This window comes from Oncorhynchus keta, chromosome 25 (assembly GCF_023373465.1).
Source record: "Oncorhynchus keta strain PuntledgeMale-10-30-2019 chromosome 25, Oket_V2, whole genome shotgun sequence".
Classification (NCBI taxonomy): domain Eukaryota; kingdom Metazoa; phylum Chordata; class Actinopteri; order Salmoniformes; family Salmonidae; genus Oncorhynchus; species Oncorhynchus keta.
Genome location: NC_068445.1, coordinates 19,934,264 through 19,955,540, shown reverse-complemented (window position 1 = coordinate 19,955,540; position 21,277 = coordinate 19,934,264). Strand labels below are relative to the sequence as shown.

The window sequence follows — 21,277 nt, the reverse complement described above, 5'->3', positions numbered from 1 at the left end:
ACAGCATATGTGGGAACTCCACACCCCTCTCCCCACAGGTGTGATTACTACCTCTGAGGGTTTAGAGCTTGAGGTAGTCATAACCATCCTACCCATGCTAGATTACGGAGACGTAATTTATAGATCGGCAGGTAAGGGTCACTGCCCAATAATGTTCGGACCATGTTTTGTGCTGCTACCATGTTGTTATCTTGTGTTGCTGCCATGCTGTTGTCGTCTGTGTTTTGTCCTATATTTTCCATTTAATTTATTTTTACTTTAATTCCCCGCAGGAGGCCTTTCACCTTTTGGTAGACCGTCATTGTAAATAAGAATTTGTTCTTGCCTAGTTAAATAAAAAGGCAAAGGTTGAATATTTTGAAGAATTTAACATACATTTGGATTTGTTTTTACACTTTTTGGGTTACTTCATGATTCCATGTGTTATATCATAGTTTTGATGTCTTCACTATTATTCTACAATGTATTTTACAATTATCCTACGATGTAAAAATAGTAAAAATAAAAGAAACCCTTGAATGAGTAGGTGTCCAAACTTTTGACTGGTACAGAACATCTAGGTAAAGTGTCTATGTATAAACAATAAACAGCGAGAATTTGCTAGTTAACCGAAGGTTAAATAAATGAATAAAAAGAGTAGCAGCAGAGTAAAAAAAAAAAAGGGGGGGGTCATTGCAAATAGTCCCGGTAGCCATTTCATTTACTGTTCAGCAGTCTTATTATGGCTTGGGTATAGAAGCGGTTAAGGAGCCTTTTGGACCTAGACTTGGCACACCGGTACCACTTGCCGTGCGGCAGCAGAGAGAATAGTCTATGAGAATAGGTCGGCTTGAGTCGGACAATTTTTAGGCAGGAAGCTTGACCCCAGTGATGTACCGGGCCGTACGCACTACCCTCTGTAAGCCCTTGCGGTCGGATGCCGAGCAGTTGCCATACCAGGCTATGATGCAACCAGTCAGGATGCTCTCGATGGTGCAGCTGTAGAACCTTTTGAGAATCTGAGGAGCCATGCCAAATCTTTTCATTCTCCCGAGGGGGAAAAGATGTTGTCGTGCCCTCTTCACGACTGTCTTGGTGTGTTTGGACCATGATAGTTTGTTGGTGATGTGGACACCAAGGAATTGAAGCTTTCGACCTGCTCCACTACAGCCCCATCAATGTGAATGGGGGCGTACTCGGCCCTCCTTCTCCTGTCGTCCACGATCATCTCCTTTGTCTTGATCATGTTGCGGGAGAGGTTGTTGTCCTGGCACCACTCTGACCTCCTCGCCGTTGTCGGTGATCAGGCCTACCACCATTTTCACAAAGTTTTCAACGTTAAATTATAAAGACTCACCCTCCCTCCCTCAACAATCTCCTTCTGTAGGTCGGTTGATGTCAGGACCAGTAGATGGATGGCCTGAAGGAGAGAGGAAAGGAGGGAACGCAGCATTATTAGGATTTCGATCAGACCTTTTGAGTAAGTCAATCAAAACAGTAAGTAGAATAGCAGCCATCTTACCTTCATCAGGTCTGTGCAGCTGTAGAGGATTCTATGAAACAAGGAGTAATATCATGATGAGTTAAAGGGGAAAAATGCATTAAGTATTTCAACTAAAATACAGAGTGTAAGTCAAACATACTACTGACCTTTCATTGACCTCAAGTTTGACGCCAGAGGTGTCCTTTCGTGCCTGATTCATCATTTCCTTTAGATATAGAAAAACAGCAATTGAGAAATGTGGATAAAACCTGGGTATGAATACAGATATATTGTGTAGATAGTGTTGAGCTTGTGATGTCATTCCCCTCTACAGTGGGATGTTCTACATGGTTGTGATCCTCACATCAATTCTGCGCACTGCCTCCTCAATGGCTGCGGATGTTGCTGCCATCTCCTTGTCCACCAGATCTCCCAGCTCATCCTGTCGCACATCCACACCTTTAGGTCGCAGCTCCTAAACATTGGAAGAGGAGATGAGATGAAGAAAAACAGTAAAAGGACAGGGATAAAAATTGAGAAGACTGCCCAGTAGTCCATTACCTCCCCCAGCCTCAGGATCTTTTGGACCACAATGCGAATGGAGGCCGTATCTGCCCTCTGGAGAGAGGCCTTGGACTTGAGGTCCTTCAGGAACTGCAGACTTTGAGTGGCACAGCCCCTGCAATTCTCAGTCAGACCTGCAGGGTGCAAAAGTGCAAGACACACACTGACACTGTAATCACATACCAAATGGATTCAATATCATATTTCAGTAAAATTCCAATAAGATAAAATATCAATTTCTAACAGGAATCCGTTCTATTTGAAGAGAACGTCCTTACGGTCGGCGTGGTCGGTGGGAGCCATGTGCGCTGTGGCACTGCCGTTGATGATGGTGTCAGCAGCCAGGTGGGAGAACTGGGTCAGGGCCCTCAGAAGCCCACCAACATCTGGTAAACAGAGGAAAGGATACATCACTGCCAGTAACACAGCCAAGCTCTGTCACTAACGAGCACTCATGACCATTATCACTGGGTTTGCTCAAAGACGACTAATTATCTCAAAAACACTGAGCACAAAGTAATGAGCAACTCACCTCCCATGTTCGTCAGGTAGTCCGAGTGACCCCTTTTCACTTTGTCAATGGAGCCTAAAGTGGCATCTGCCCGACTGACAAGGTAATCTATGGTGGTGGAGATAAGATAAAAGCTCGAAAAGCATTATTTTTATAAATTTACACACATGCATGGATGAGTCATCTTTCACTTTATATTCTAAGTGATATGAACAGCATCTCTCTGTATGCATGTGTATGTTCACTCATTTTAACCTGGGGAGCTGGTGCAGCGGATGTGCAGGGGGTCGTCCAGTTTGGCCACAGCATCCTGGATGATGCTCTCAGCCTCAGAGACCGTTCCCTGCAGCAGAGAGAACTGCTCCTCCAGCAGCTTCTGCTGCAGCTGCTCCTCACGGCTAGACTACACAGATGCAATGAGACAGTCAGACATACGGTCAGAGGGAAAAATAGATGGGCACAGACATACTAATGGTTTATCTTATATTGTGCAGACAGCCAAATTGTTCAATGATTAAAGAAAATCTGTCACTTTGCACTGCACAGTCTGAGTAATAGGGGATTTGACCAGCAGTATAGCTTTTGTCTATTTTCTTTTTTGCAATCAACAAATGACAGACAAAGCAGCTGACTGAACTCTGTGCGGTGCTGTCCTGACTGACCTTCTCCTGCAACCTGCCCTGCAGCTCTCCCAGCTCCCTGGTGCTCCTCTCCCTCTCCTGCTGCAGGGACGACTGCTGCAGCTGTGCAGCATGGCGCAGGGCTGACAGTGCTGCCTCCTTCTCACTCACAGAGTGCATCAGACGCTCCTTCTCCGCCTGCAGGGCGGACATGGATCTGGTCTGCTGTTCCCCCACCTGGGAGAGAGGGAGGAGGGAGAGAGAGAGGGTAGAGAAGAGACAGGAAGAGGGAGAAAGCAGATAACAGAATAATGGGTACATTAACTTTTGTGAGGAAAAGCCTTTTCTGATGTTTGTGAAACTTTCATGTGATCACTTCCTCACACAGTGCAGGTTCCTATAGCCTTCACAGACAATTCTGATTTGCAAGTCTGGAAAGTGGGGCGATTCTTTTGCATCTAGTTTTGCATAATGGTGAATCACATGAGTCCCCTGTGTCATTACAGAGTGGAGGGAACCCACTCAGTATTTACTGCATCATCACCACACACCTTCTCGTTGCTCTGCAGAGTGCCTTTGACACGTTCCACTTCTGCCTTCTTCTCCTCAAACTCTCTTTTAAGCTTCTCCATCTCAAACTTCTGTTCCTCAAGCTGCAATGATAAGACAATAACATTATTCAGTCATTTAGACAAAAGGTTAATACAGTACTGAAATATAAAATTAACAGTACTGGATCACTATTTCTCATACTCAATAACATTAACCTTCATGTCAGCATCCTGTTTGATACGATCCACCTCAAAAGCCAACTGCTGCTTAGTCCTCTCCACCTCCTCCTGAGTCTGCTGGGTGGCTGACAGCATCTTCACTGTGTCTGCACTCTGCCAACACAATGTCACATATACGTTGTTAAACATTCTCTTCACACTATACAGAAAAATAACGCTCAGTTGAGTCTGAGTCTATATGGGTTGGCGCCCCCCCCTTGGGTTGTGGCGTGGCGGAGATCTTTGTGGGCTATACTCGGCCTTGTTTCAGGATGGTAAGTTGGTGGTTGAAGATATCCCTCTAGTGGTGTGGGGGCTGTGCTTTGGCAAAGTAGGTGGGGTTATATCCTTCCTGTTTGGCCCTGTCCGGGGGTGTGCTCAGATGGGGCCACAGTGTCTCCTGACCCCTCCTGTCTCAGCCTCCAGTATTTATGCTGCAGTAGTTTGTGTCGGGGGGCTAGGGTCAGTTTGTTATATCTGGAGTACTTCTCCTGTCCTATCCGGTGTCCTGTGTGAATTTAAGTATGCTCTCTCTAATTCTCTCTCTTAGAGGACCTGAGCCCTAGGACCATGCCTCAGGACTACCTGACATGATGACTCCTTGCTGTCCCCAGTCCACCTGGCCGTGCTGCTGCTCCATTTTCAACTGTTCTGCCTGTGATTATTATTATTTGACCATGCTGGTCATTAATGAACATTTGAACAGCTTGGCCATGTTCGGTTATAATCTCCACCCGGCACAGACAGAAGAGGACTGGCCACCCCACATAGCCTGGTTCCTCTCTAGGTTTCTTCCTAGGTTTTGGCCTTTCTAGGGAGTTGTTCCTAGCCACCGTGCTTCTACACCTGCATTGCTTGCTGTTTGGGGTTTTAGGCTGGGTTTCTGTACAGCACTTTGAGATATCAGCTGATGTCTATATAAATACATTTGATATGAGCACATGTGGAGAAAACCACAATGAAAACAGAGGTGAGTGAGGTTCCTCATAAGGGTGTACCTTCCTGAGCAGTTCCGCATGGCTAGACACTAGCTCAGTGTGCTTCTCCTTCAGCTTGTTATAGCGCTGCTCTGTGGCCTGGGCTCTTGCTGGGTAGCAAAATGGGGGTCAGAGACAAGAGGGAGGCGTCAGTGTATGTTCAATACAATGTGATTGAACATGTATGCCAGACTTAGTGAGTGGCTTCTCTTACTCTCAGCCTCTCCGAAGGTGGCCTGCACACTCTCGTGCTCAGCATTGCGGCGGCGCGTGGCCTCCAGCTCCATGCGCAGCTGCTCGTTCTCCACCAAGGCACGCTGTTTCTGCACCCGCTGCTCCTCCAGCTCCGCCTCCAGACTGTTGATCTGGGACTTAAGCTGAGTGATGTAGCGCTGGGCCTGCAGGAGGGAGGAGATAGGTAGTCAGTCAGTCACCATAGTAAACCTCCCCTGGGTAGATGATCACTACCACCACAGGACACCATGACATGGCACTAGTGGATGAGGGCCTCAGACGGGGGAAACAAGTGTTGAGTGGTACAAATAATTTTTACAAAATGTATACAATTTCAGGTTAGGATGGCTCAATTCAACATCACAGGCATAAACCTTTAGCAACAGTTAAGAAACAGGCCACATTAGGAGCCAGCCATTTGCAGAAATTGGGGTCAACAGTACATTTCACACTGTGTCCCAGACACATCTTCTGGTCTTCTCTGAACAGACAGACGTCATTTCCCATTCTGAGACAAGCTGCCACATTCCACATGTCACGATTCATCTTTGCATCCACCCAACACATGACCTAAATTCCTCTCTCCTTTACAAATAAACCATGTCTACCACTGTCAAAATCAGTGTTTCCCCTAAGTACACGGAGTAGCCAGCCAAATAGAAAAAGTAGCCAGCCAGGTGTCCCCAGGCTTTTCATAATTTATCTGCAGATATACCAGTACACAAATTAGGGAGATCAACTTTATTCAGTCATTTTGACACCTTTTATAAACGAAACAACACTTGCTGTTCAGTCGTCAATCAAAGGACAGTCAATAGCCTACGCACCATGACTCCGTGGCTGACTATAGGAAACGCGCGAAAGAAAGTAAATAAATTAACAATAAATTAGGCTATGTGAATTTCGACTCATTGCTACTGCCCACTGCACTGAGGCTAGGTAACACAGTCACCACCGATAAATCCATGATTATCGAAAACTTCAACAAGCATTTCTCAACGGCTGGCCATGCCTTCCGCCTGGCTACTCCTACCTCGGCCAACAGCTCCGCCCCCCCCCCCCGCAGCTCCTCGCCCAAGCCTCTCCAGGTTCTCCTTTACCCAAATCCAGATAGCAGATGTTCTGAAAGAGCTGAAAAACCTGGACCCGTATAAATCAGCTGGGCTTGACAATCTGGACCCTCTATTTCTGAAACTATCCGCCGCCATTGTCGCAACCCCTATCACCAGCCTTTTCAACCTCTCTTTCATATCGTCTGAGATCCCCAAGGATTGGAAAGCTGCCGCAGTCATCCCCCTCTTCAAAGGGGGAGACACCCTGGACCCAAACTGTTACAGACCTATATCCATTCTGCCCTGACTATCTAAGGTCATCGAAAGCCAAGTCAACAAACAGGTCACTGACCATCTCGAATCCCACCGTACCTTCTCCGCTGTGCAATCTGGTTTCCGAGCCGGTCACGGGTGCACCTCAGCCACACTCAAGGTACTAAACGATATCATAACCGCCATCGATAAAAGACAGTACTGTGTAGCCGTCTTCATCGACCTTGCCAAGGCTTTCGACTCTGTCAATCACCATATTCTTATCGGCAGACTCAGTAGCCTCGGTTTTTCAGATGACTGCCTTGCCTGGTTCACCAATTACTTTGCAGACAGAGTTCAGTGTGTCAAATCGGAGGGCATGCTGTCCGGTCCTCTGGCAGTCTCTATGGGGGTGCCACAGGGTTCAATTCTCAGGCCGACTCTTTTCTCTGTATATATCAATGATGTTGCTCTTGCTGCGGGCGATTCCCTGATCCACCTCTACGCAGACGACACCATTCTATATACTTCCGGCCCGTCATTGGACACTGTGCTATCTAACCTACAAACGAGCTTCAATGCCGTACAACACTCCTTCCATGGCCTCCAACTGCTCTTAAACGCTAGTAAAACCAAATGCATGCTTTTCAACCGATCGCTGCCTGCACCCGCATGCCCGACTAGCATCACCACCCTGGATGGTTCCGACCTTGAATATGTGGACATCTATAAGTACCTAGGTGTCTGGCTGGACTGCAAACTCTCCTTCCAGACTCATATCAAACATCTCCAATCGAAAATCAAATCAAGAGTCGGCTTTCTATTCTGCAACAAAGCCTCCTTCACTCACGCCGCCAAGCTTACCCTAGTAAAACTGACTATCCTACCGATCCTCGACTTCGGCGATGTCATCTACAAAATTGCTTCCAACACTCTACTCAGCAAACTGGATGCAGTTTATCACAGTGCCATCCGTTTTGTCACTAAAGCACCATATATCACCCACCACTGCGACTTGTATGCTCTAGTCGGCTGGCCCTCGCTACATATTCGTCGCCAGACCCACTGGCTCCAGGTCATCTACAAGGCCATGCTAGGTAAAGCTCCGCCTTATCTCAGTTCACTGGTCACGATGGCAACACCCATCCGTAGCACGCGCTCCAGCAGGTGTATCTCACTGATCATCCCTAAAGCCAACACCTCATTCGGCTGCCTTTCGTTCCAGTACTCTGCTGCCTGTGACTGGAATGAATTGCAAAAATCGCTGAAGTTGGAGACTTATCTCCCTCACCAACTTCAAACATCAGCTATCTGAGCAGCTAACCGATCACTGCAGCTGTACATAGTCTATTGGTAAATAGCCCACCCATTTTCACCTAGCTCATCCCCACAGTTTTTATTTAATTACTTTTCTGCTCTTTTGCACACCAATATCTCTACCTGTACATGATCATCTGATCATTTATCACTCCAGTGTTAATCTGCAGAATTGTAATTATTCGCCTACCTCCTCATGCCCTTTGCACACATTGTATATAGACTCCCCTTTTTTTCTACTGTGTTATTGACTTGTTAATTGTTTACTCCATTTGTAACTCTGTGTTGTCTGTTCACACTGCTATTCTTTATCTTGGCCAGGTCGCAGTTGCAAATGAGAACTTGTTCTCAACTAGCCTACCTGGTTAAATAAAGGTGAAATATATATATATATTTTTTAAATGTGGATTTTCTACTCACCACTTACATTAAATGGGATGGGCAGATTTCTCTTGCGCTCTCCAGCCATGTATTTTTTTTTGACTGAAACCTACCACAGCGCACACCAATCATAAAGGTACAGGAAGGTGGGACAGACAGCAGACTGTAAACCAGCAGTGTTTCCCGGTCATTGATTGCTTTTATGACTGACAGGTGCCTGTCCTATCAATAGATAGCGAGAAGATGTATAGCGTTCATTTTGGCAGGAGAGGGCTTGACAGACTTTTCTGACTAGTGAATAGAAACTTAAATGAAAAGTAGTCGTTGTTTTTTGAAGTGGGGAAAAGTAGCTTGTCTTTAGGGAAAACAATGTGCTGGTTGCTCTTCCATGCCGTCCCTATGAGGGGTGCGTCACTTGTGTGGGTTGATGTGATCTTCCTGTCCAGGTTGGCACCCCCCTCGGGTTCGTGCCGTGCCATGGGGGAGATCTTTGTGGGCTATACTCAGCCTTGTCTCAGGGTAGTAAGTTGGTGGTCTGTTGTTATCCCTCTAGTGGTTTGGGGGCTGTGCTTTGGCAAAGTGGCTGGGGTTATATCCTGCCTGGTTGGCCCTGTTCAGGGGATCGTCGGACGGGGCCAGTGTCTCCCGACCCCTCCCGTCTCAGCATCCAATATTTATGCTGCAATAGTTTGTGTGTCGGGGGCTAGGATCAGTCTGTTATATCTGGAGTATTTCTCCTGTCTTATCCTGTGTCCAGTGTGAATTTAAGTATGCTCCCTCTAACTCCCTCTCCTTTCTTCTCTCGGAGGACCTGAGCCCTAGGACCATGCCTAAGAACTATCTGGCCTGATGACCCCTTGCTTGTCCCCAGTTCACCTGGTCGTGCTGCTGCTCCAGTTTCAACTGTCCTGCTTCCGGCTATGGAACCCTGACCTGATCACCAGATGTGCGACATTGTCCCAGACCTTCTGTTTTAAACGATCTCTACCGCACCGGCTGTCTAACTCCGAATGATCAGCTATGAAAAGCTACCTGACATTTACTTCTGAGGTGCTGACCTGTTGCACCCTCTACAACCACTGTGACTATTATTATTTGACCCTGCTGGTCATCTATGAACGTTTGAACATCTTTGCCATGTACTGTTATAATCTCCACCCGGCACAGCCAGAAGAGGACTGGCCACCCCTCAGAGCCTGGTTCCTCTCTAGGTTTCTTCCTAGGTTCCTGCCTTTCTAGGGAGTTTTTCCTAGCCACCGTGCTTCTACATCTGCATTGCTTGCTGTTTGGGGTTTTAGGCTGGGTTTCTGTATAGCACTTCGTGACATTGGCTGAGGTATAAAGCCCTTTTGGCTTTAAATACATATGATTGATATAATTTGTTAACAGGAATAATTAACCCTTAAATAGTATTATTTGAGGCACAAGTCATTTATTTTTAGCTGGGTATGACATCTGTAAAATCTGTTTAAAGTAGTTAAAACTCATGTCTACTTACCTCTCCTTTGACCCTTTCCAGATCTGTCCTCAATAGCTCCAAGTCCCGCTTGAGGTTCTCAATCTGGATATCCCTGTGGACCAGAAGACATACAGCCACTAACCTTTAAGATACACACACAGGCACACTACCAACTCAATTCACAAGAAGATATCCAGACATGTCAGTTCAAAAAACATCACCAGTTTACATATCCTTCCATTTCAAACACACCAATGCTAAAATACCAATGACTAACCTGTCATCAAAACCACCATTGGCAGGTCCAAAGGTTTGATCAAATATGTCGAACTGCTAAAGGAAAAGTCAGAGAAGACGCATGAATGCTTATACAATCTACAGCCAAAATTAGTGCTACTTTATAAAAATAAATAAAAATAAGACATACACATTCAATGGGCCATAGCTGTTGCCCTCAGAGGTCATGACCCCGTGCCCTATAAGTCGTACCTGTGGCACCGCCATGCTGGGCACGGTGACATCACTGACATTGATCAGCGGTTCAGGGTCGTCATCGTCATCATCCACCTGCTCGGGCTCATCCTCGTCTGGGATGACCACCACTGGCCTTGCATGCTTGGCCAGGGAAGCCGCATGCAGGAAATTAGGAGGGGACTGGGGATGAACACACACACAAAAAATTAGGCAGGACTATAAGACACAGATGGCTGCACAATCTAGGAAGTGTGGTTGAGTCCCAATACAGTATCTTTCCCCTACTATGTCGGTCTATGCTCTTACTTCTGGCAGCTTGGGGATCTGGATGAGTCTCTTGAAGTACATCATGTCTCTGGCTTTGTTGAAGAAGGTCTTGAGGCTGTAAGGCAAATATTTCAATCGCCAATTTGAATGATACCACTATAATCTACAAGAACATAACATTTTCTAAACTGTGCTGTATTATTGCATCCATAAAATAGAGGGGGATGTGTATAGGACAGAATGAAATAAAACAAATAGAACCAAGTTTCACTTACTTAGCTAGCAAATGCAGCTAGATAGTTTTGCCTACTCAGAGGGGTGCCATGTTACCTAGCTGGACTAGCCAACAACACTGGAACTCTTCCAAGTCAAGGTAAGCTTTTGGTTTTACAAATGTATTGGCACTGGGGACCACCAGTGTTCGTGCTAAACTACTTACTGACTGTACACTAACGTTACTGATTGATTGTATAGCGGGTTTACTAACGTGTTAGTTATATTAGCTATGTTGACTATGACATTACTTTAGCTAATATGGTGACAATGATGTAGGCTGTGTAGCGGTTATAATATGGTTTGGCTTGGAAAGGAATGTGAACTGTGTTTACACATGATCAGGGGCGTATTCATTCCGCCGATTCTATTGAAACATGTTTCTTAGAAAGGAAGCAAATGGAACGAAATGGGGATAAACACACCTGAATTTGTCCAGTATAAACTCTTGTTTATAACTGTTGGACAAATGACTACACCCTAGATCAGCTAGATGCAGGCAAGAGTGTTCAAGAGTGTTCAAGGTGGTATTGAATGTGTCACTATTCATAGGCTAGGTTGTAGCAACCTTATGATGGGTACAGGGAGTATGAGTGTGAGTATCACGCAGTAGCCTAAACCTATCGATGTTACATTGAACTGGGTAAATGGAATATGAATGACAGTAATCCAATATGTTGTAACAGAAAAAAGGCCATGCCCATAAACAGCACCGACCACCACTGATGCCAAGGTATCCACTAACACATCAAGCTCCCTCTCTGCTCTCTTTCTGGGCTGATTGTTGTGCAGGTCGGTATTATTACTATGTCACTGGTACACTATCTGAAATGCTCAGACTCAGCCCCTTCTCACTTTCACAGATGTGTGTCTGACTGTGACGACATGATGATGACACATTACAATGGGTGGAAGCTGGGTGTTAAGCACCAGGATATTTGCAATGGCTCAGGGTAACAGGCCAGGGGGAGGGACAGGCAGGATTGTGCTGCAGCCTCCCTGTTATACTGAGGCTCCCTTCCTCCCTCACATTCCTACCCCCTCATTTACTAGCAGCCCGAGCTCCTGGGTGACTTACCTGTGGAACTGGTCATGGAAACGATCACGATGTCCTTGCAGGGTGTCTGCTGGGAGACCTGAAATCCAGGGCATTTTATTTTATTTTATTTTACCTTTATTTAACCAGGCAAGTCAGTTAAGAACAAATTCTTATTTTCAATGACGGCCTAGGAACAGTGGGTTAACTGCCTGTTCAGGGGCAGAACGACAGATTTGTACCTTGTCGTCTCGGGGGTTTGAACTTGCAACCTTCCGGTTACTAGTCTAGCGCTCTAACCACTAGGCTACCCTGCCGCCCCACATGCAATAGACAAAGTCACAAAAAAATACTTTGAAACAAGTTGAGTCTAATCATGTTAACAAAGCGTAATTTAGAGCAAGTAGACACATGGAACTACTATCAATAATACTTTGAATCACATTTGTGATCTCCAGTTATTTTCCTTTCATTGATTAGACTACCAAAGGGACATTAAAAATTAAAATCTTATGCTTCACGGAGTCTTGGCGAAACAACAACATACAGCTGGCTGGTTATACAATGTACAAGCAAGATAGAAAAGCGGCGTCTGGTTAGACAAGGGGTGGCAGTCTATGTATTTTTGTAAACAGCTGGTGCACGATATCTAAGGATGTCTCGAGCTATTGCTTGCCTGAGGTAGAGTATCTCATGATAAGCTGTAGACCACACTACCTACCGAGAGAGTTTATCATCTGTATTCTTTGTAGCTGTTTACATACCACCACAGTCAGAGGCTGGCACTAAGACAGCATTGAATGAGCTGTATTCCACCATAAGCAAACAAGAAACCACTCACCCAGAGGCGGCGCTCCTAGGAGCTGGGGACTTTAATGCAGGAAAACTTAAATCAGTTTTACCAAATTTCTATTAGCATGTTAAATGTGCAACCAGAAGAAAAAGAACTCTGGACCACCTATACTCCACACACAGACGCATACAAAGCTCTCCCTTGCCCTCCATTTGGCATATCTGACCACAATGCTATTCTCCCAATTCCTGCTTACAAGCAAATATTAAAGCAGGAAGCACCAGTGACTAGATCAATTTTTAAAAAGTGGTCAGAGAAAGCAGATGCTAAGCTACAGGACTGTTTTGCTATCACAGACTGGAATATGTTCCGGGATTTCTCCGATGGCATTGAAGAGTATACCACAGTCATTGGCTTCATCAATAAGTGCATTGATGACGTCACCCCCACAGTGACTGTACATACATACCCAAACCAGAAGCAATGGATTACAGGCAGCATCCGCACTGAGCTAAAGGCTAGAGCTGCTGCTGTCAAGGAGCGGGACTCTAACCCGGAAGCTTATAAGAAATCCTGCTATGCCCTCTGACGAACCTTCAAACGGGCAAAGCTCGTTGGATGTGGCAGGGCTTGCAAACTATTACAGACTACAAAGGGAAGCACAGCCGAGAGCTATATGCTCGCTTCGAGGCAAATAACACTGAAACATGCATGAGAGCACCAGCTGTTCCGATAGACTGTGATCACGACTTCCGCAGCCGATGTGAGTAAGACCTTTAAACAGGTCAACATTCACAAGGCCATAGGGCCAGAAGGATTACAAGGACGTGTACTGCGAGCATGCACTGACCAACTGGCAAGTGTCTTTACTGACATTTTCAACCACTCCCTGTCAAAGTCTGTAATACCAACATGTTCTAAGCAGACCACCATAGTCCCTGTGCCCAAGAACGCTAAGGTAGCCTGCCTAAAAGACTACCAACCCGTGGCACTCGTCTGTAGCCATGAAGCCATGCTTTGAAAGGCTGGTCATGCCTCACATCAAACACCATCATCAAAGAAACCCACTCCAATTTGCATACCACCCCAACAGATCCACAGATGATGCAATCTCTATTGCACTCAACACTGCCCTTTCCCACCTGAACAAAAGGAACACCTATGTGAGAATGCTATTCATTGAAGAGCTCAGCATTCAACACCATAATGCCCTCAAAGCTCATCAATAAGCTATGGTTCCTGGGACTAAACACCTCCCTCTGCAACTGGATCCTGGACCTCCTGATGGGCTGGCCCCAGGTGGTAAGGGTAGGTAACAACAAATCCACCATGCTGATCCTCAACACAGGTGCCCCTCGGGGGTGCGTGCTCAGTACCCTCCTGTACTCCCTGTTCACGCATGACTGCACGGCCAGGCACGACTCCAACACCATCATTAAATTTGCCGATGACACAACAATGGTAGGCCTGATCCCCGACGAGACAGCCTATAGGGAGGTCAGAGACCTGGCCGTGTGGTGCCAGGACAACAACCTCTCTCAACGTGATCAAGACAAAAGGAGATGATTGTGGACTACATGAAAAAGAGGACCGAGCATGCCCCCATTCTCATCAACAGGGCTGCAGTGGAGCAGGTTGAGAGCTTCAAGTTCCTTGGTGTCCACATCACTAACAAACTAACATGGTCTAAGCACACCAAGACAGTTGTGAAGATGGCAAGATAAAATATATTCCCCCTCAGGAGACTGAAAAGATTTGGCATGGGTCCTCAGATCCTCAAAAAGTTCTACAGTTGCACCATTGAGAGCATCCTGACTGTTTGCAACACTGCCTGGTATAGCAACTGCTCAGCATCCGACCGCAAGACACTACAGAGGGTAGTGTGAATGGCCCAGTACATCACTAGGGCCAAGATTCCTGCCATCCAGGACCTCTATACCAGGCAGTGTCAGAGGAAGGCCCTAAAAATTGTCAAAGACTCCAGCCACCCTAGTCATAGACTGTTCTCTCTGCTACCGCATGGCAAGCAGTACCAGGAAGTCTAGGTCCAAGAGGCTTCTAAACAGCTTCTACCCCCAAGCCATAAGACTCCTGAGCATCTCGTCAAATGCATACCCAGAATATTTGCAGTGCACCCCCCCGCCTTTATACCACTGCTACTCTGTTGTCATCTATGCAGTCACTATAATAACTCTACCTACATGTACATACTACCTCAAATAACCGGTGCCCCCCCACATCGACTCTGCATCGGTACCCCCCTGTATATAGTCTCACCATTGTTATTTCACTGCTGCTCTTTAATTACTTGCTACTTTTATCTTTTATTCTTATCTGTATTTTTGTTCAACTGCATTGTTGGTTAGGGACTCGTAAGTAAGCATTTCACTGTCAGGTCTACACCTGTTGTATTCGGCGCATGTGACTAATACAATTTGATGTTACAGTACATGTTGAAAAATATGTCATGCAGTTGAGATTAAAGATGCCAACGTACAAGCGTGCAGCTTGAAGAGCAGCTTGACGGTGAAGTGGTAGAGGTGACTGCAGTCCTGAATGACCTGGATGAGGGGGGACAGGCGACACTGGCCTGACGTCAGCGTAGAGATGGCAATGGACGTGTTGAGCTGCCGGATCACTGCAGATCACACGCCAATGTACAACACATAACAAACACCACAATAAACAACCAATATTAAAATGGGGAGGATTTGGTATCGCTGGCTTGCTTGGGTTAAACACTTTTCACTGTCACTAGTTCAGAAATTCAGCACAGGACAATGGCTCACACATTTATGAATCACCCACTCTGTGGGTGGAAAACAGTTATCAGCAGATCTAGCAGTAGGGTGGGTAGATGTGTGAAAGCACAAGGCGGTTAGTAGCGCCCATGTTTCCTGAGTACAAGATGCCCAGTTAGTCACGGAGGCAGGCAGGGTTGTTTACAGTTGTAGGGTTTGTTTATAGTTGTTCAGGATCACAGGCTGTGACAACATCCTGCAGGGCAGGGAGGTGCATGATGCAATTACAGCCAATCAGAAGAAAAACAATTAATGTCCTCTAATAGCAAACATTTATAACCTATTTATAGGGTTTTGGTGAAATTACATGAGGGCCCTAATCATACTAAACAAACAAAGTGGTTTAGAAATGTGTTTCCCTTAACTTTTGGGGGGGGATTAACTCACTCCCTCAACAGCATTACAAGTGTATTTAACTGGCCACTATCCTGTCCCTATTCCATTTCAGGCACACAAACAGTTAATGGAAACAGACCACAGCCCTGTACCTCAAGTTACCCATCCTTTGAGAGGTGGAGGTAGGTAGGTAGGTAGGGGCGAAGCGGAGGATTCTCACCTGTCTCGGCTAGCCTCAACTCTGTATCCAGGTAATCAAACACTTCCACAGTGAGCTGGAACCTGCAGGAGTGAAGTCGATACCCCCTTAGTAACACAAGGCTAATGGCTTCCTTAAGAAAAGAGCAGCAGGTTCTCTCCCTTGTCTCCACAGTTCTCCATCTCTACTTAAAATGGTATGTTGGCCTTCTTGGAATCAGAAAGAAAGTTAAGTTTATATTTTATATCAATAATTTACTTCACTTGATCTATGTCAATTAAATGTACGGTATACACATTTGTTTGATGTCCCTGTATGATATTCTGATAAGTCCTTAACAGGAGAGGGAGTGCACGTGAGAGTGCCAGGGATGTGTGGAGACTGGAGAGGGAGGAGTAGAGGACTGGAGAACACACTCACACATTATTGATGTCTGTTCCGGCAACGCGCTCCAGAACCTCATCTGTTACCTCGAGGTTGGCTCGGATTTCAGAATGCTGCACAGAAGACAAAAGGATTGCAAAAATGATCCAACAATTATTGTACATCATTTCTCAAGGATGGTACAACATTAGAAATATCTAATGACCTCACATGTATAGTGGGGCAAAAAAGTGTTTAGTCAGCCACCAATTGTGCAAGTTCCCCCACTTAAAAAGATGAGACCTGTAATTTATCATAGGTACACTTCAACTATGACAGACAAAATGAGGGGGGAAAAAATCCAGAAAATAACATTGTAGGATTTTTAATTAATTTATTTGCAAATTCTGGTGGAAAATAAGTATTTGGTCAATAACAAAGTTTTCTCAATACTTTGTTATATATCCTTTGTTGGCAATGACAGAGGTCAAATGTTTACTGTCAGTCTTCACAAGGTTTTCACACACTGTTGCTGGTATTTTGGCCCATTCCTCCATGCAGATCTCTTCTCGAGCAGAGATGTTTTGGGGCTGTTGCTGGGCAACACGGACTTTCAACTCCCTCCAAAGATTTTCTATGGGGTTGAGATCTGGAGACTGGCTAGGCCAGTCCTAGAAGCCACTCCTTCGTTGCCCGGGCGGTGTTTCATCTTCGTTGCCCTTGCTGATGGAAGGAGGTTTTCACTCAAAATCTCACGATACATGGCCCCATTCATTCTTTCCTTTACACGGATCAGTCGTCCTGGTCCCTTTGCAGAAAAGCAGCCCCAAAGCATGATGTTTCCACACCCATGCTTCACAGTAGGTATGGTGTTCATTGGATGCAACTCAGCATTCTTTGTCCTCCAAACACGACGAGTTGAGTTTCATCTGACATTCTCCCAATCTTCTTCTGGATTATCCAAATGCTCTCTAGCAAACTTCAGACGGGCCTGGACATGTACTGGCTTAAGCAGGGGGACACATCTGGCACTGCAGGATTTGAGTCCCTGGCGGCATAGTGTGTTACTGATGGTAGGCTTTGTTACTTTGGTCCCAGCTCTCTGCAGGTCATTCACTAGGTCCCCCCATGTGGTTCTGGGATTTTTGCTCACCGTTCTTGTGAGCATTTTGACCCCACGGGGTGAGATCTTGCGTGGAGCCCCAGATCGAGGGAGATTATCAGTGGTCTTGTATGGCTTCCATTTCCTAATAATTGCTCCCACAGTTGATTTCTTCAAACCAAGCTGCTTACCTATTGCAGATTCAGTCTCCCCAGCCTGGTGCAAGTCTACAATTTTGTTTATTGTGTCCTTTGATAGCTCTTTGGTCTTGGCCATAGTGGAGTTTGGAGTGTGACTGTTTGAGGTTGTGGACAGGTGTCTTTTATACTGATAACAAGTTCAAACAGGTGCCATTAATACAGGTAACGAGTGGAGGACAGAGGAGCCTCTTAAAGAATAAGTTACATGTCTGTGAGAGCCAGAAATCTTGCTTGTTTGTAGGTGACCAAATACTTATTTTCCACCATAATTTGCAAATAAATTCATTAAAAATCCTACAATGTAGGCCTCCCGGATGGCCCAGTAGTTAAGGGCGCTGTACTGCAGCGCCAGCTGCGCCACCAGAGATTCTGGGTTCGCGCCCAGGCTCTGTCATATCCGGCCGCGACCGGGAGGTCCGTGGGGCGACGCACAATTGGCCTAGCGTCGTCCGGGTTAAGGAGGGTTTGGCCGGTAGGGAAATCCTTGTCTCATCGCGCAACAGCGACTCCCATGGCGGGCCGGGCGCAGTGCGCGCTAACCAAGGTGCGGCTGGCTTCCGGGTTGGATGCCGCTGTGTTGGTTGGGTTGTGTATCGGAGGACGCATGACTTTCAACCTTCGTCTCTCCCAGGCCCGTACAGGAGTTGTAGCAATGAGACAAGATAGTAGCTACTGGATAATTGGACAATTGGATACCACGAAATTGGGGAGAAAAGGGGGGAAAATTCAAAAACAAATTCTGGATTTTTTTCTCTCATTTTTTCTGTCATAGTTGATGAAATGATGAAAATTACAGGCCTCTCATCTTTTTAAGTGGGAGAACTTGCACAATACTTTTTTGCCCTACTGTAAATAATTTCAAATGGCATACATTGTTTGTTTAATTAGGTGGCATTTTGTGAAAGCATTTGTGGCAATGCATACAGTGGAAAGATTAGCCAATGTCTCCTTATGGTGAAGCATCTGTACCCCAAAATTGTAGAGCAGGTGTGTCAACTCATTCTGGCCGCGGGCCTTATTTCGGTCTTCACCGAGGTCTGAAGGGCCGCACATAAAATGGATAATATTTCCTCGCTGTCAAAATGTACAGAAAACAGTTCTCTACCCATTGCTTTTGGAATTATCGATGCTACCTGACTGTCTAGCTTTCTTTTTGATTACTTTTAGCAAGTTGGACAGAGTGAATAGACAATAAAGGTCCATTATCATCTATAGACCATTTTGATTTGGTTTTAGTCATTCCAATGTGGATTGAGATTGTTGTTTCCCAGAATTTTAATATACATTTTTTTAATATGCAAACCACCCATGGGCTGGATTGAATGGTCTCAGATCCGGGCCGCGGGCCTAGAGTTTGACACGTGCTATAGAGCAGGGGTATTTAACTATTACTCAACGAGGACAGGAGCCTGCTGGTTTTCGGTTTGACCTGATAATTCATTGCACCCACCTGGTGTTCCAGTTCTAAATCAGTCCCTGATTTGAGGGAACAATGAAAAAACACAGTGGAACTGGCTTTGAGGTCCAGAGTTCAGTTTGAGGGCTAAAGAGGGTAGGCTTACCTTCACGTGGAACTCCATCTTTGTGCAGAGGAGCTTAGCGTACAGAGCCACCAGCTGACCATATCTGTCATGAAGGTTTCCCTGGAAACAAAAGTGAGCGAGCAACAAGCATTGAGCTGTGCTTTACTTCAACACAGCAAAAAACATCTCCCATTCTAGCCTTTCCTCTAATCTGCAGCAGACAGATTAACTCTGCCTGCACAGGAAGCACAATTACGGTATGAGCAGGAAGATGTTTGAAAAAAGAATGTCAAAACATGTCCTGCATTTTTGCCTAAACTAAATCATTAAAGCAAGGGATTTTCCCCCATTTCAAGCCATCTGAAATTAATTTTGTTCGCCCAAAACTTATTCAACCTATTCAAGCCCCCACAACAAAAACACAGCACAATCTCCAGACTCACCCATAGTTGCCCTGTTTCAACTATGTTACTGTGATGTCTCATGCAGTCCTGAAGGCTCTGGAGGGCAAAAAGGGGATAGATAAGGTCAATTCAATAATAATATTGAAACAGTCACTCAATAATGTTCAATTATACAATTAACATTTCACCATTAAGCTAATTTGGACTAATTACAGCATGAGGTCTGCATAAAAACCTCCATGCTTGGGTCTCCCAAGTGGTGCAGTGGTCTAAGGCACCGCATTGCAGTACTAGAAGCGTAACTACACACCCAGGTGCATTCCCGGGCTGTGCCACAACCCAGACCCATAGGACGGTGCACAATTGGCCCAGTAACGTCCGGGTTAGGGGAGGGTTTGGCCGGTGGGGCTTTACTTGGCTCATAGCACTCTCGCGAGTCCTTTTGGCGGGCCAGGTACCTGCAGGCTGACCCCAGTCACCAGTTGAATGGGGTTTCCTCTGACACATTGATGCGGCTGGCTTCTGGGTTAAGCGAGCGGGTGTTAAGGAGCGAGGTTTGTCAGGTCATGTTTCGGAGGACGCATGACTCCACCTTGGCCTCATATATATATATAAAACAGAACCGCAGTTGTACTAGAGTGTATAGAGCAGAGAGCAGGTCTTACGTTATGGTGGCCATCCCGCAACACTTTGTGCACCACGTGGCAGAACTTCCAGCTGAGGATGGAGTTGCTGGACAAAGGGAGGCCCAAGGCATAGGACCAGAAGGTAAAAGCTCCCTTCTCTCTGTGGGTCCCCAGAATGATCCCTGTAGGGCCGTCAAGGAAGAGCCAAGAAGCAAAACACAAAGCCAAAATAATACCTCTTGTTCCCTCACATATATATTATTTCATTTTCTCTTGCTCATGTACGATGATAAAAATCACAGTATTTTCGATCTAAGGAGATTAAAATAAGCAATGTTTCCATCGATGCCTGCAACAGTAAAATATACTAGGTGGCTGTATAGACTACATGATGGCAAATGTCAACTCTAAAAAGCAATTACCTTCTACAGTACATTAATTCAACAATTTAACTCGAGTGGTTAAAAACAGCCCAGTTGGAAGACAGTGGGTTATCAGGCATACAAAGTTTGGAGCAAATAATAGCAAAAGGTTTGCTGTTTCCAGTTTGGTGTTATATTGAAGGATACGGCGTGCATGTTTCTCTTTCACAGGCGCCTCGTTGGAGTTGATGGCTTTGCTGATGCTGCTGAGCTGGAGGAGAGAGTAGAGAGAACAGGTTCAGGTCATAAGTCACTATGGCTACCGACCTACCACTCAGTGACATAAAACAAAAACATTTTAATGGGAGCTAGATTCAACTTGAGTACAAGACAATCCAAAATGTGAAATTTGGAATTAATAAAAAAAGAGCGCCATTTCTATAAACAAAATCAAATCTCAAAACAAGACACTTTAATGAACTGGCACCTTATACAAATAAAAGCCAGATCATCTCTTTACTTGGTTTTATTTTAGGGCCACACCACCATGCCAATCTTTATGTCCCATGTTTGTGTACAGTATATTCATGTACAGTATAGTCAGATGACCCAGGAGAGAGGGAGTGATAGGTTGTGTTCACTAGACATGTGATCAGCAAGTCTCCACACACCCATACTATCAGGTGGAGTGGTAGCAGTTGACAAGGCAACCCTTGTTTCAACAGCACAGAGGGAGGGAGTAGTCTTTTAAACACAACAAAGGCTACTGATAAGCCATACTGTGTTTTGAAATACAAGGCCAGAGAGGAGTTGTACTGGAGATGCTGAGAATACAGCAGATTGCACTGTGACAGAATCAGAAAAATGATTGTGTATGTTTACATGCAGAGGCTCATGTAATAAGGGTTCAATAACCCCT

General features: G+C 45.5%; 1 protein-coding gene across 3 annotated transcripts in view; it reads right to left on the bottom strand.

Moving 5' to 3' along the window:
• The window catches only part of hip1rb (huntingtin interacting protein 1 related b), a 44,141-nt gene that overhangs the window by 9,999 nt on the left and 12,865 nt on the right, over positions 1-21,277 (bottom strand). For 2 of the 3 annotated variants that reach the window (XM_035736115.1, XM_035736117.2), the window contains exons 2-26: positions 20,566-20,629; positions 20,036-20,178; positions 19,410-19,466; positions 19,006-19,086; positions 16,199-16,275; positions 15,800-15,861; positions 14,940-15,080; positions 11,692-11,749; positions 10,380-10,455; positions 10,089-10,253; positions 9,877-9,932; positions 9,639-9,711; positions 5,119-5,302; positions 4,926-5,014; positions 3,925-4,041; positions 3,709-3,810; positions 3,200-3,394; positions 2,793-2,940; positions 2,559-2,645; positions 2,305-2,412; positions 2,024-2,160; positions 1,827-1,937; positions 1,630-1,688; positions 1,502-1,532; positions 1,337-1,399 (exon numbers count right to left, since the gene is read on the bottom strand). In XM_035736115.1, the coding sequence (XP_035592008.1) occupies positions 1,337-1,399; positions 1,502-1,532; positions 1,630-1,688; positions 1,827-1,937; positions 2,024-2,160; positions 2,305-2,412; positions 2,559-2,645; positions 2,793-2,940; positions 3,200-3,394; positions 3,709-3,810; positions 3,925-4,041; positions 4,926-5,014; positions 5,119-5,302; positions 9,639-9,711; positions 9,877-9,932; positions 10,089-10,253; positions 10,380-10,455; positions 11,692-11,749; positions 14,940-15,080; positions 15,800-15,861; positions 16,199-16,275; positions 19,006-19,086; positions 19,410-19,466; positions 20,036-20,178; positions 20,566-20,629 (2,484 nt within the window). The remainder of the gene's footprint in view (positions 1-1,336; positions 1,400-1,501; positions 1,533-1,629; positions 1,689-1,826; positions 1,938-2,023; positions 2,161-2,304; positions 2,413-2,558; positions 2,646-2,792; positions 2,941-3,199; positions 3,395-3,708; positions 3,811-3,924; positions 4,042-4,925; positions 5,015-5,118; positions 5,303-9,638; positions 9,712-9,876; positions 9,933-10,088; positions 10,254-10,379; positions 10,456-11,691; positions 11,750-14,939; positions 15,081-15,799; positions 15,862-16,198; positions 16,276-19,005; positions 19,087-19,409; positions 19,467-20,035; positions 20,179-20,565; positions 20,630-21,277) is intronic. The other variant, XM_035736116.2, reaches the window with a different exon arrangement.